At 41.3% G+C, this 12,225-nt stretch overlaps 1 protein-coding gene across 7 annotated transcripts in view; it reads right to left on the reverse strand.

Moving 5' to 3' along the window:
• LOC108716426 (protein kinase C epsilon type) overlaps positions 1-12,225 on the reverse strand; it is a 224,538-nt gene that overhangs the window by 89,803 nt on the left and 122,510 nt on the right. For 4 of the 7 annotated variants that reach the window (XM_041562500.1, XM_041562501.1, XM_041562496.1 and 1 more), the window contains exon 3: positions 2,681-2,840. In XM_041562500.1, the coding sequence (XP_041418434.1) occupies positions 2,681-2,840 (160 nt within the window). Of the gene's footprint in view, positions 1-2,680; positions 2,844-12,225 lie in introns of all 7 variants that reach the window. The other 3 variants (XM_041562499.1, XM_041562497.1, XM_041562495.1) reach the window with 1 other exon arrangement.

A 12,225-nucleotide genomic window follows, 5' to 3' on the forward strand; every position in this document is an offset into this window, starting at 1 on the left:
TTAAATCATCTATTTGATATCACTGAAACACAAATCCAAGTGAACCTCTGGCACAGGTTGATGCTGCACCCATTTTTGGTCTGATTTCTTGGTGGGGTTACAGTGGGTGTGGGCAGGGGGCACCCTGGGTAGGAAAATTCAAGCACTCTCAATGGCAGAAAGGCAGAAGTAATTTGTGGCATCTCTACACTCTTTTATTAAATCTTTTGGCAAATTGCAGTGTCGGACTGGCCCACCAGGATACCAGGACAACTGCTCCTGAACATTTGGCTTATTTCAACGCCATGTCCTATTTCTATGAGAATAAAGAGGCTAAATAGATGAATAATAGATTACAGTATGTAAAGAAAAGAGACAAGGAGAATAGAGGTTGAGTGAGGAGAGGAAGAAAATAATACTTTAAGTGGGGCCCCTGGTCTAAGGGCAAACTGTGACTTCAAAGATATAATAAAAAAAAAATTGATTTTCATTATAAATTTCAGCATCACACTCCCTAGAATGGAGATGACGAGACAGCCCTTGTGCCCTGAACACGCATGTAGCGCTCATGTGATGGAACACGGAATCATTTATGATATGAGACAGACAGATGAGACACACACATGGCATTGGCAGCAATTGGATGAAATCCCAGAACAACAGGAGCACCGCCTGCCTCTCACTAGGACCTGTATAGAACCATGACTAAGAAGAATAATTCATTTGATTAATTAGAGGGTTTGATTGTCTCATGACTAATGACTCTATATCTACAGGTGGTCCAAGACATCAGAATTCCAAATTACCGCCCCCTCTGGTAACACCCCCTGTACATGGTGCACCCCTTGCCCAAAGCTTGTCTGGTCTGACCCAATGAAGCTCATTTCCACAATACAGAGATGTGACTGGGCCAATACCAGTCGTGGGGCAGAAGTTTAGGAGGCAAGAACGTTCCTTCCAAAGAAGGTGGATATATTGGGTATCTGTAAATATAATAATTTACCATATTTAAATGTAAAGATTAACTTAAACGGGGTTGCCCCTTCCTGTATAGAGTCCCTAGTTGTAACTATGAATGTACCCGTATAATGGGTGTTTCCCATGGGATTGTCCTCACTAGTTGTGTTTAATGTGCCCTTTAACATATAGGACCACAGGATCCCCCACAGAATATATAAGGAAAGAAAATACCCTTGATCTTTTTTCCTTGAATCCTTCTCAAGCTTACGGGTGAAACTGTATCAAGAGCCTCGGGAAGGAATATCCAAGAACACAAAGCAAGGGATGCAATGATTTTGGATTGGTGACCATACAGTAGCTCTAGAACCCAATGTTAGTAGCTACAGGAGCAAGAGGAAGTTAGGGCTTGGTAGTAGAGCAAACATAAGCTCCACCCAATGGGGTTGACAGTATATAGACCCCAAGTCCAAAGGATTAGGGGTAGAGGTGCTTCCCTTGGTTGTGTTGAATGTGCCATATAACAGATAGGATCACATGATCCCCCACAGAATATATAAGGAAATAAACTATTCTTGATTATTTTTTCTTGAATCCTTCACAAGCTTAAGGGTGAAAATGTATCAAAAACCCGGGGAAGGCATATCCAAGAACACTAAGCAAGGGATGCAATTATTTTGGGTTGGTGACCATTGGTCTAGAATCCAACGTTAGTAGCTCAAGGAGCTTAAGGCATTCATGGCTTGGTAGTAGAGCAACGATAACCAAAGTGCATAGGATTAGGGTTAGAGGTGCTTCCTCTGAAAAATCTTAGGAAACAAAGTCATCTGAGTGCTCCCACAGGAGTGTTGGATTTCAACTGAATCCATCTTTTTAAGAAGAACCCCTATAAATGAGCCAAGTCCTGTCCCTTTGATTTCATGATGTTTGTGTTTTAGTACCAACAAGAATGTCGCCCATAAGAGGCACCACTGAGCACCCCTACTTCACCCCAGAACCCACCTGCCATTCAGCCAAAGTAAATACCCGTGTAGAATATTTCCCCTTTAAACGTATGACAAATATAATCACGGAGCAGATTTGGGATCAGGCAGATACAATAAGGGGCAGATTTATCAAGGGTCAAATTGGATTCGAGTGAATTTTTCAAAGTTCAAAAGTTTCGAATTTCGAAGTAAATTTTTGGGTATTTCGACCATCGACTAGGCTACTACGACTTTGACTCGAAGTAAAATCGTTTGAATATTTGACCATTCGATAATTGAAGTACTTCAACTTCGATATTCGAAGTCGATGTATAGCCATTCGATGGTCGAATTTCGAAGTCTTTTACAACCTTATCATTTTGGCCCCGTTGTTGAGCACAGTAGGTACCAGGAACCATAACAGGAATAAGAAAGATAATACAGGTATGGGACCTGTTATCCAGAATGATTAGGATCTGGGTTTTTCCAGATAACGGATCTTTCCATAATTTGGATCTTCATACCTTAAGTCTACTAGAAAATCATATAAACATGAAATAAACCCAATAGGCTGGTTTTGCCTCCAATAAGGATTAATTATATCTTAGTTGGGATCAAGTACAAGCGACTGTTTTATTATTACACAGAAAAAGGAAATAATTTTTAAAAATGCGGATTATTTTATTATAATGGAGCCTATGGGAGGCCTTTCTGTGATACGCAGCATTCTGGACAATAGGTTTCCGGATAATGGATCCCATATATAAAGCAGGCCTTACCATATAAAATCTCGGCAGTGGGAACAGTAGGTTGGTTGTCTAAGGTAGGTTGCCATAAACTTGTGCCCATTAACCTGGTGGACCCTGCGTCGGACAGCACCCTGCCGCTTCCTGGGCCGCATCCGTTCCCTGAATACTCGCTCTTCATTTTCTTTGGGTGCTGCTGGAGAGAAACCAGAAAATATTAATACATTTATATATATTGTTTCATGGGGTTATTATCAGGCTTTTTTTGTATGTACAGAACATTCCTTCAACGTTATCCCCGTGCTGAAGCCAGAACATATAATTCCTTCCAAGAATCAAATAAGTGTTTGCACTGGCTGCTGGGAGTTTAAGGCTTTCGGGCAGCGTTTGGTTTGGTCTGGCTCTCTAAGGCCACGTGCTAAATCTGGGAGCCTCGGGGCACATCATGTGTTTAACTGCTGAACGGCTCTGGCTGCGCTGATAATTAACAACAATCAAGAAACAATTGCAATGAAGTCGGCTCCAAGGTCAGACCATCAGTTTAATGAAAACAAAAATATCCAGACTTGCTGAGCTCCAGCGCTCCAACTGCCTGACGCAACTGTCATCTTGCCGAGGGGACAAATGCAGAGATAAATAAGCGCATTATTCACTGCTCCTACACGGCCAAACTCATAGGGGCCTATTTATTAAGGGTCGAATTTCGAATTGAAAAAAACGTTAAAATTCGAATTCAAAAAGACCGACCGAAATTACGTTTTGTTTTGGTCGAATAGGTCCATATTCGAATCGTACAAACGAATAGCGCATTCGATTAGTTTTTCCCAAAAATAACTTTGACTCCAAGTAGGTTCTAGGAGGTCCCCCATAGGCTAAAACAGCAATTCGGCAGGTTTCAGATGGCGAATGGTCGAAGTTGAATTTTTAAAGAGACAGTACATGATAAATTTCGATAGAATTTTCTAATTTTTTTCAAATTTGAGTTGAATTTGGATTATTCCTTACTCGAAGTACACAAAAAATAGCTCGGAATTCGATTTTTTTTTTCATTCAAAAATTCACCTAGACCTTTGATAAATCTGCTCCTGAGTATCACAAAAATGTCTGTGCCAAAACCTACTAGTGCAGTGAAGCCAATCACTGATTTTATATTCTTTTCTTAATTCCAGTGTAACATAGGATAAATGGAAGCAGGGCACTCAAATGGATCCACAGGACTTGAGAGGATTAGTTAAAAATATATTTTATTTACACAAAGTTAAAAAATGTGTATCACCCGTACGCGTTTCGCACCCACTTTGGGCACTTAGTCATGGGCTCCATACAGGCTGTATGGCATTATGGTGGCACTGGCATAAGAACAGAGGGTTATTTATTTGTCTGAATGCAAAAGACTTGAAACATTTTTTAAGATAAAATCCAAATTTTATCATACCCCGACGATGCCAACGTCTGAATCTGAAAATACTCCATCTTGAACCTGTCGAGGTCCTGTAGAAGTTAATGGTCTGTGCTGGGTTTTGTACAATAATCTGAACATTTCATGCTTTTCTGCCGATTTTTCTGATTTTGGGCATCAAATCTGGAAAATTTTGATTTTTTTTTTGCGTGACAATCCGAAACAAGTCAGAGTTTTCAAAAAAGTCGTGTTTTTTCCCCCGATACGATTTTTTTGTGATTTTTTAATGATAAATAACAGTAGATTCTATTTTGGTCAGATTTTTTTTTTTTTTTTAAGATCAGAAAAATTCGGATTTGGATCAATAACCCCCTCAAAGTCACCTCTGCCTCCTTATCGTCCCATCCATCCGTATTCCATGTATAGCACAGGGCCCCTCTGTTAGGTTTGGACCCTTTTACCTTTATTGAAGGGGTTGTTCACCTTTAAATGAACTGTTAGTATGATGTAGAGAGGGAGACGGAATTGCTCTTTGACTCTAAGGTTTCCCAGTCTGTTCTGCCTAATGTCATTCCTCTCTGGCAAAATGATGTTTTTCCTCATAGTCACTTGCCTGCTAATCTGATTGCACAGGGGCTGCGGTGAGTTTCAGCCATGAAATATATAGTGAATAAAGTAGCCCCTCTTTTAAATTAAAAGGATATTATAAGTCGCCGAGGAGTTTCATGACCATATAAAAGTGTTTTTATACAGGTCATGGAACTCCGAGGTGACTTCTAATATCCTCTTATTTTGCAACTGGGGGTACTTTATTTATTATAAAACACAAATTTCAGTGAGTCATGTGACAGAAATGACATCAGAACTGTTTATAACTGATGACATCAGAACTCACCGTTTATAACTGATGACATCATTTATAAGGATATAATTTACAAGATATTCATGGCTTTTGTGTATTATAAGACAATATATGACAAAACAGATTTTTTTTATTTTTAATTTTGAAATCTGACATGGGGCTAGATATATTGTCAGTTTCCTAGGTGCCCCCAGTCATGTGACTTGTGCTCTGATAAACTTCAGTCACTCTTTACTGCTGTACTGCAAGTTGGAGTAATATCAACCCTCTTCCCCCCAGCAGCCAAACAACAGAACAATGGGAAGGTAACCAGATAGCAGCTCCCTAACACAAGATAACAGCTGCCTGGTAGATCTAAGAGCATCACTCAATAGTAAAATCCAGGTCCCACTGAGACACATTCAGTTACATTGAGTAGGAGAAACAACAGCCTGCCAGAAAGCAGTTCCATCCTAAAGTGCTGACTCTTTCTGAAAGCACATGACCAGGCAAAATGAGCTGAGATGCACCTACACACCAATATTACAACTAAATACACTTGCTGGTTCAGGAATGACATTTTATATTGTACAGTGAATTATTTGCAGTGTAATTTAGAAATAAAAGCGACAACAATAAAAATCATGACCGAATCCCTTTAAACAAAGCGACCAGCAGGGGGCACACCGACACAAATAAGCAGCAGTAATATTGCAGCTGTTGAGAACTACATTTCCCATCATGCAGAGCCAGTAAGGGTGCCTGTAGGGAGGGATTGGGTAAAATAGCACCTGTGCACTAGTTATAGTGAATAAAGGGAAGAATGACAGCTCCCCAACTCCCAGCAACTCCTGACAGCTGCAGGGTGCAGCACCCATTTCTCGAGGGCCAGTATTTCAGAGCTGGATATTGTTGTGACATTCAGTTGCCCATGAGGACTATTAATCCCGGGGACTGTGCCAACATCAGGATGTGTTTCAGACTGTACCAGGCCGGCGGAACAATCAGTCTATAAATGGATATTTAATAGTACATGTCCCTGGCACAAATATTGTTGTGCAATTCTATCAGGGATGTGCCCCTGCTGCTGCCCTCGACATCAGGGGACCCGGGATAAACCAACTGCAGGACTCTAGGTGACAACTGAAACTCAGTGGCCTTCAAGAATCAATTCACCCAAAAACAAGTTCCTAGAATAGAATTCCACTTTCCAAAATACATTCTAATGTTTTTGAAGCTGTTTGTAGATTTTGTAATATGTATTTCATGCAGGATCTGTGAGTGAATAGTCTCTGCATTACTGGTTCTAACTCCTGAAACAATGTAGCGGGCCGGCTGATTAAAAGACCTGGAGGAGAGTCACGTTCCCGTTAACACTGTTTGAAGAGTGAGACCTAGAGGACATAAAGGGATAGATACTACTTTTAATAGCACATAATAAACGTATAGCGGAACATTGCTTAGAATTACATTTTCTTACAATGAGCTGCTCCTTATCTCAAAGCCTAACAGAATGCAGCTGGGGAAAGGGGTTTGTTTATACAGAGGGTTTTCAGTGGACTGCTGATTTGACTGTGCTCATGTGTAGTGGGACTAGAATGTGGCTTTACTTTCAATGAAGATGTTGCCCTGTTAAGAGTAAGAAATACTAAAAACCATAGATATTTCCTGATTAAAGGGATTCTCTGTCATGATTTTTATGGTGTTGGTTTATTCCTAAATGACACTGTTTACACTGCAAATAATTCACTGTACAATATAAAATGTCATTCCTGAAGCAGCAAGTGTATTTAGTTGTAATATTGGTGTGTAGGTGCATCTCAGGTCATTTTGCCTGGTCATGTGATTTCAGAAAGAGCCAGCACTTTAGGATGGAACTGCTTTCTGGCAGGCTGTTGTTTCTCCTACTCAATGTAACTGAATGTGTCTCAGTGGGACCTGGATTTTACTATTGAGTGCTGTTCTTAGATCTACCAGGCAGCTGTTATCTTGTGTTAAGCTGGCCATAGACGCAACGATCCGATTGTACGAATCGTGGATTCGTACGATTTTCGGACCGTGTGTGGAGAGTCCTGACATTTTTCGTCCGGCGGAGATCGGTCGTTTGGTCGATCGGACAGGTTAGAAAATTTCTGTCGGCTGCTGATAATATCTCTGCATGTATTGCCGATCGTACGATTTTCAGAGGGAGACTGTCACTAACTTTGTCAGACATAACTATCGTACGATTACTGTCAGGGGCAGAACATCGGCTGATCTGTTCTTTTACTACTTTATTTGATCTGAATGGTAAGACTTTGATCTGAATGGTTAGTGGCGGGTCGGGAGATGGCAAAGTCCGATTGTACGTTGATTGATACGATCGGATCTTTGCGTCTCTGGCCAGCTTTAGGGAGCTGTTATCTGGTTACCTTCATATCGTTCTGTTGTTTGGCTGCTGGGGGGGAGGATGGTGATATCAGTCCAACTTGCAGTACAGCAGTAAAGAGTGACTGAAGTTTATCAGAGCACAAGTCACATGACTGGGGGCACCTGGGAAACTGACAATATGTCTAGCCCCATGTCAGATTTCAAAATTGAAATATTCTGGTCCTTGTCTAGCAATTTTCTTGGTCCACTAGTAGAGCTGCCAGTTATTTAGGGGGGAACAGAAACAGTAAGGAGGGGGACAGGCACTGTAAGGGGGGGGGACTGGCACTATAAGGGGGACTGGCACTATAAGGGTGGGACTGGCATTGTAGGGGGGGGACTGGCACTGTAAGGGGGAGGGGTCCAGGCAGAGTAGCCAAAATCAAATCTGGGGGTGTTTTACTTGCACTGCAATTTCTAAAACCTTCTAATCAAGTCAGTATTCCATGCTGAACCCCAGAATATCTGCGCAAGTAAACGAGTAGCCAGTCTGTACACAACGGGGAAGCTGAAAGCATAACAGCACCAGTGCCCATTAGAATCCATTAAGGCTTCAGAGGTGTCACTCATGTTGGAGGCACTCACCCCCCTGCTGCTTTCCTTGTCTTATTATCCTGCCCAAGCTCAACCTTTCAGCACAGGGGAAAAAAACAACTTTAACTATGAATAATCGACACAAAAATGAGAAAAAAGTGCATGAGAAAAATAAAGTGACGTCACAATGTCAACACCTCGTCTCTTGTTCCTGGCACATTTCTCTTGTGCTCTGCCGACTGAAGCATCATGTGATCAGGTAACGACTGGTGATCACGAGAATCCGGCAGAGCAAACGTGCTGGTCTATAGGCCTGTGTCTGGGGCCCACCCAACGGATATCTGGCCAAATAAATACTGGACAGGTTTAAAACTCCCACCAGGTGAATGTGGTCCTCAAGTGATGGGTCTCCATATTATTCCATTGTTGCTTCCACACCTTGGCCCCATATGTTCCGGCACACGGGCGCCCAAATTGCTCTGAATGTTTGGAGACCCCCAAAGAGGCCGATCTCAATATCTATGGCCAGAGTGACTTCCATCACCAGCAACATGTGAAGGGCAACCTGAGCTTGTTACCAGGACATACAGGCTATAGATACCACTAGATATTCTCTATATAGTGTGTGTTGTACCCTTTATATTCCTTAATGTTCCTCCTGAGATGCAGCTATTTGCAGGATTCCATTTATAGCCCCAATATTCTGTTATTCCCACCAAGAATACAAGCAGCGTGCGATTTCTTTTCGTTCCTTTACAACTAAAAGGTCATTATACGGTTACCACGGTTACCAGGCGCAGCATGTCAAATTACCCCTCAAATAGGATTTCTTGGAAAATAAAATCAAGAAGAGCACTGCATTTGTTTTTAGAGGGGGAAAGGAAAATGGTTATATCCAGCCTGTGGGGTTCCGGCGGTTGTTGAACTACACGTCTCGGCATAAAGTGGAGGAGCGGCAGCTGATCCAAGAGATGGGGTGGGTGATGGAGAATAGGGATTATATATCAGCTCCAGGCTCAGCGGCTGCTTATATGGGACAATGATCAGTCTTCTAGATCAATAGGCGATCAGGGATCAGTCAGATCTATCTATCTATCTGTCCGTCTGTCTATCCATCCCTATATCTATCTATCTATTTATCATCTATCTATCTATCTATCTATCTATCATCTATCTGTCTGTCTGTCTATCTATCTATCTATCTATCTATCTATCTATCTATCTATCTATCTATCTATCATCTATCTGTCTGTCTATCTATCCATCCCTATATCTATCTATCTATCTATCTATCTATCTATCTATCTATCTATCTATCTATCTATCTATCTATCTATCTATCTATCTGTCTATCCATCCCTATATCTATCTATCTATCTATTATCTATCTATTTATCTATTATCTATCTATCTATCTATCTATCTATCTATCTATCTATCTATCTATCCAATTAAAAAGTCACAATACAAGGCTGATTAGCAGATTCACATCACATGGCAGTTCAGGAACCAGTGTATTTTGCATCAGAATTTAATACCCATCTCTGTAGCATCAGATTCTATGGTCTGATTTATGCTCAATGATTTGCGACGACCCCCAAAGCTGAGCTTGTCCTCAGTCCAGAGCACACAGAGCCTGTGTAGTGCCACTGACACTTGGACCTTGGATTGTAAGCTCCACTGGGGCAGTGACTGATGGGAATGTGATAGGGATCTTAGATTGTAAGCTCACTGGGGCAGGGATTCATGAGAATGTGATAGGGATCTTAGATTGCATGCTCCCTGGGGCAGTGACTGATGAGAATGTGATAGGGACCTTGGATTGTAAGCTCACTGGGGCAGAAGCTGATGGGGATGTAAAAGGGACCTTAGATTGTAAGCTCACTGGGACAGGGATGGATGGGAATGTAATAGGGTCCTTAAATTGTAAGCTCACTGGTGCAGAGACTGATGGGAACGTGATAGGGACATTCACTTGTAAACTCCACTGGGGCAGGGACTGATGAGAATGATGTATAATCTCTGTACATCACTATGGAATATATCAGAGCTATATAATTAATAACAGTCCAAAATGGTTTTCATATCCAGTGTATAGATGCAAACACAGAATGGCTGACAGATAGACCAACCAAGTGGCAGTTAGAAAAGGCAGAAATAATTCAGGAAGCATTTTGGTCCCTTTCCCAACAGAAAATGGATTTGAGCTCCCTGAGGACGGCCTCAATGCAATCATCCCATCAATAGCCCTAATATCCCATCCCCCTATTGATTGGTGCAGTTAATGGACTCATTAGGCCTGGCCTTTATTATGACCTTTAAGACATTTCGGTGACGTTCAGTTTGGGTTTCTGTAGCACTGCGGCACGACACAGGGAAAGAAACGAGGAGAAGGGATGTTCCTGGTTTTGGAAGGGGGTAATTATTAACACACTCAGTAATTAATCTTTTTATTCAGTCTTACAGTAATCCTCTCATTGAGCAGCCTGGATCCGACACCCGCAGAGAATCCTCCAAGTAGAAGCAGAGAGGAGACACAAGCAGAATCGGGAATTGTCCTCATTTTCCCTTTATGAGATCAGGGTGGGGACAGAGCTGCCCTTTGGCTGTGCCTGAACTGCAACTCCCCACCCTCCCCACGTAACATGTACTGGGAATGCCTGTGACCAATCCTGCACTTTCCCAGGAACAGGAGAAACAGCTCAGGAAAAGCTTAAAGGAGAAGGAAAGCTACAGAGGCAGTTTATTGCCAATAGATCAGCTGCAATACTGCAAGCTAGAATGCTATTTTATTCTGTAGAATGAGTAAACAGCTCTAGAAGCTCTCTGTTTGTTTAGGATAGCAGCTGCCATATTAGCTTGGTGTGACATCACTTCCTGCCTGAGTCTCTCCCTGCTCACTCATAGCTCTGGGCTCAGATTACAGCAGTGAGAGGGAGAGGAGCAAACTGAGCATGCTCAAGCCCTAGCCCTGGAGGTTTAAGCTGAAAACAGGAAGTCTGATACAGAAGCCCATGAGTACACAATAGAAGGAAAGAAATTTGCGGTTTCTTTTGACAGAGGACTCAGAGCAGCATTACTTTGAGGGGTTACTGGTGTATTTATATAGATCTTTCTGATAAAGATGACTTAGTTTTAACCTTTCCTTCTCCTTTAAGAAAAGGGTTTTTGTTTTTTTTAAATTTTGTGCCATAGGATTAAAGAATTGGGAATTTCCCTGCCCCCTAATTTTTTTATAGCTTTTGAATAATTTGCCTTCTTCTGTCACTTTTCCAGCTTTGAAATGGGGGTCAGTGACCCCATCTAAAAACAAATGCTCTGTAAGGTTATTGTTACTTTTTATTACTCATCTTTCTATTCAGGCCTCTCCTCAGGGGAGTAACTACAGAAGAAGCAGACCCTGTGACTGCAGATGGGCCCAGACGTATAGAGGGGCCCATGAGGCCATAATTAATCAGCAATTTCAATATATATTTGTAAAAAAAGGACATCTGGATTTGTTGGGGGCCCTAAAATTGATTTGCTGTGGGGCCCAGTAACATCTAGTTAAACCACTGCCTCTCCTATTCATATTCCAGTCTCTTATTCAAATCAATGCATGGTTGCTAGGGGAATTTGGACCCTAGCAACCAGATGGCTGAAATTACAAACTGGAGAGCTGCTGAATAAAAAGCTAAATAACTCAAAAAACACAAATAATAAAAAATAAAAACCAATTGCAAATTGTCTCAGAATTTCTCTCACTGTATCATACAAAAAGTTAATTTAAAGGTGAACAATCCCTTTCACTGTATGATGTAGAGAGGGATATTCTGAGACAATTTGCAATTGGTTTTCATTTTTTATTATTTGTGGTTTTTGACTTATTTAGCTTTTTATTCAGCAGCTCTCCAGTTTGTAATTTCAGCCCTCTGGTTGCTGGGGTTCAAATTACCCAAGCACATACCTCCCAAAATTATGGAAGAAAAATGTATTGACCGTCCCCATTTTGTGGCTACACCTCCTAATTTCCACGTCTATTTTAAAAAAATTGGCAGGTTATTAAAGTTTTAACACATTTCTGTTATTACAGTTTTGCGAATTAAGGTGAATTGCCCTTTAAGCTGCAAGTCAGTTTCCCCCAGAGGCAGCTTATCTTAAATTGTTACATTTGTTTCTTTGCTTATCTTAATTGTTACAAAAGTATCTAAGTGCACTTGCTACGTATTCTGGGCTCTGCCAAAAGACAATTAAGTTAAAAATATTGTATATTTTTCTGGCTGTTCAGTGCAGGAGATCAAAGAGAAAGTCAGGACATTTCAGTAACAATCCAGGACTGTGGGTTGAGCTGTCAAAATTGGGACTGTCCCTCGAAAAAAGGGACAGTTGGGAGGTACCCTAACAACCATGCATTGA

The sequence above is a fragment of the Xenopus laevis genome, chromosome 5L (genome assembly GCF_017654675.1).
Source record: "Xenopus laevis strain J_2021 chromosome 5L, Xenopus_laevis_v10.1, whole genome shotgun sequence".
Lineage (NCBI taxonomy): Eukaryota > Metazoa > Chordata > Amphibia > Anura > Pipidae > Xenopus > Xenopus laevis.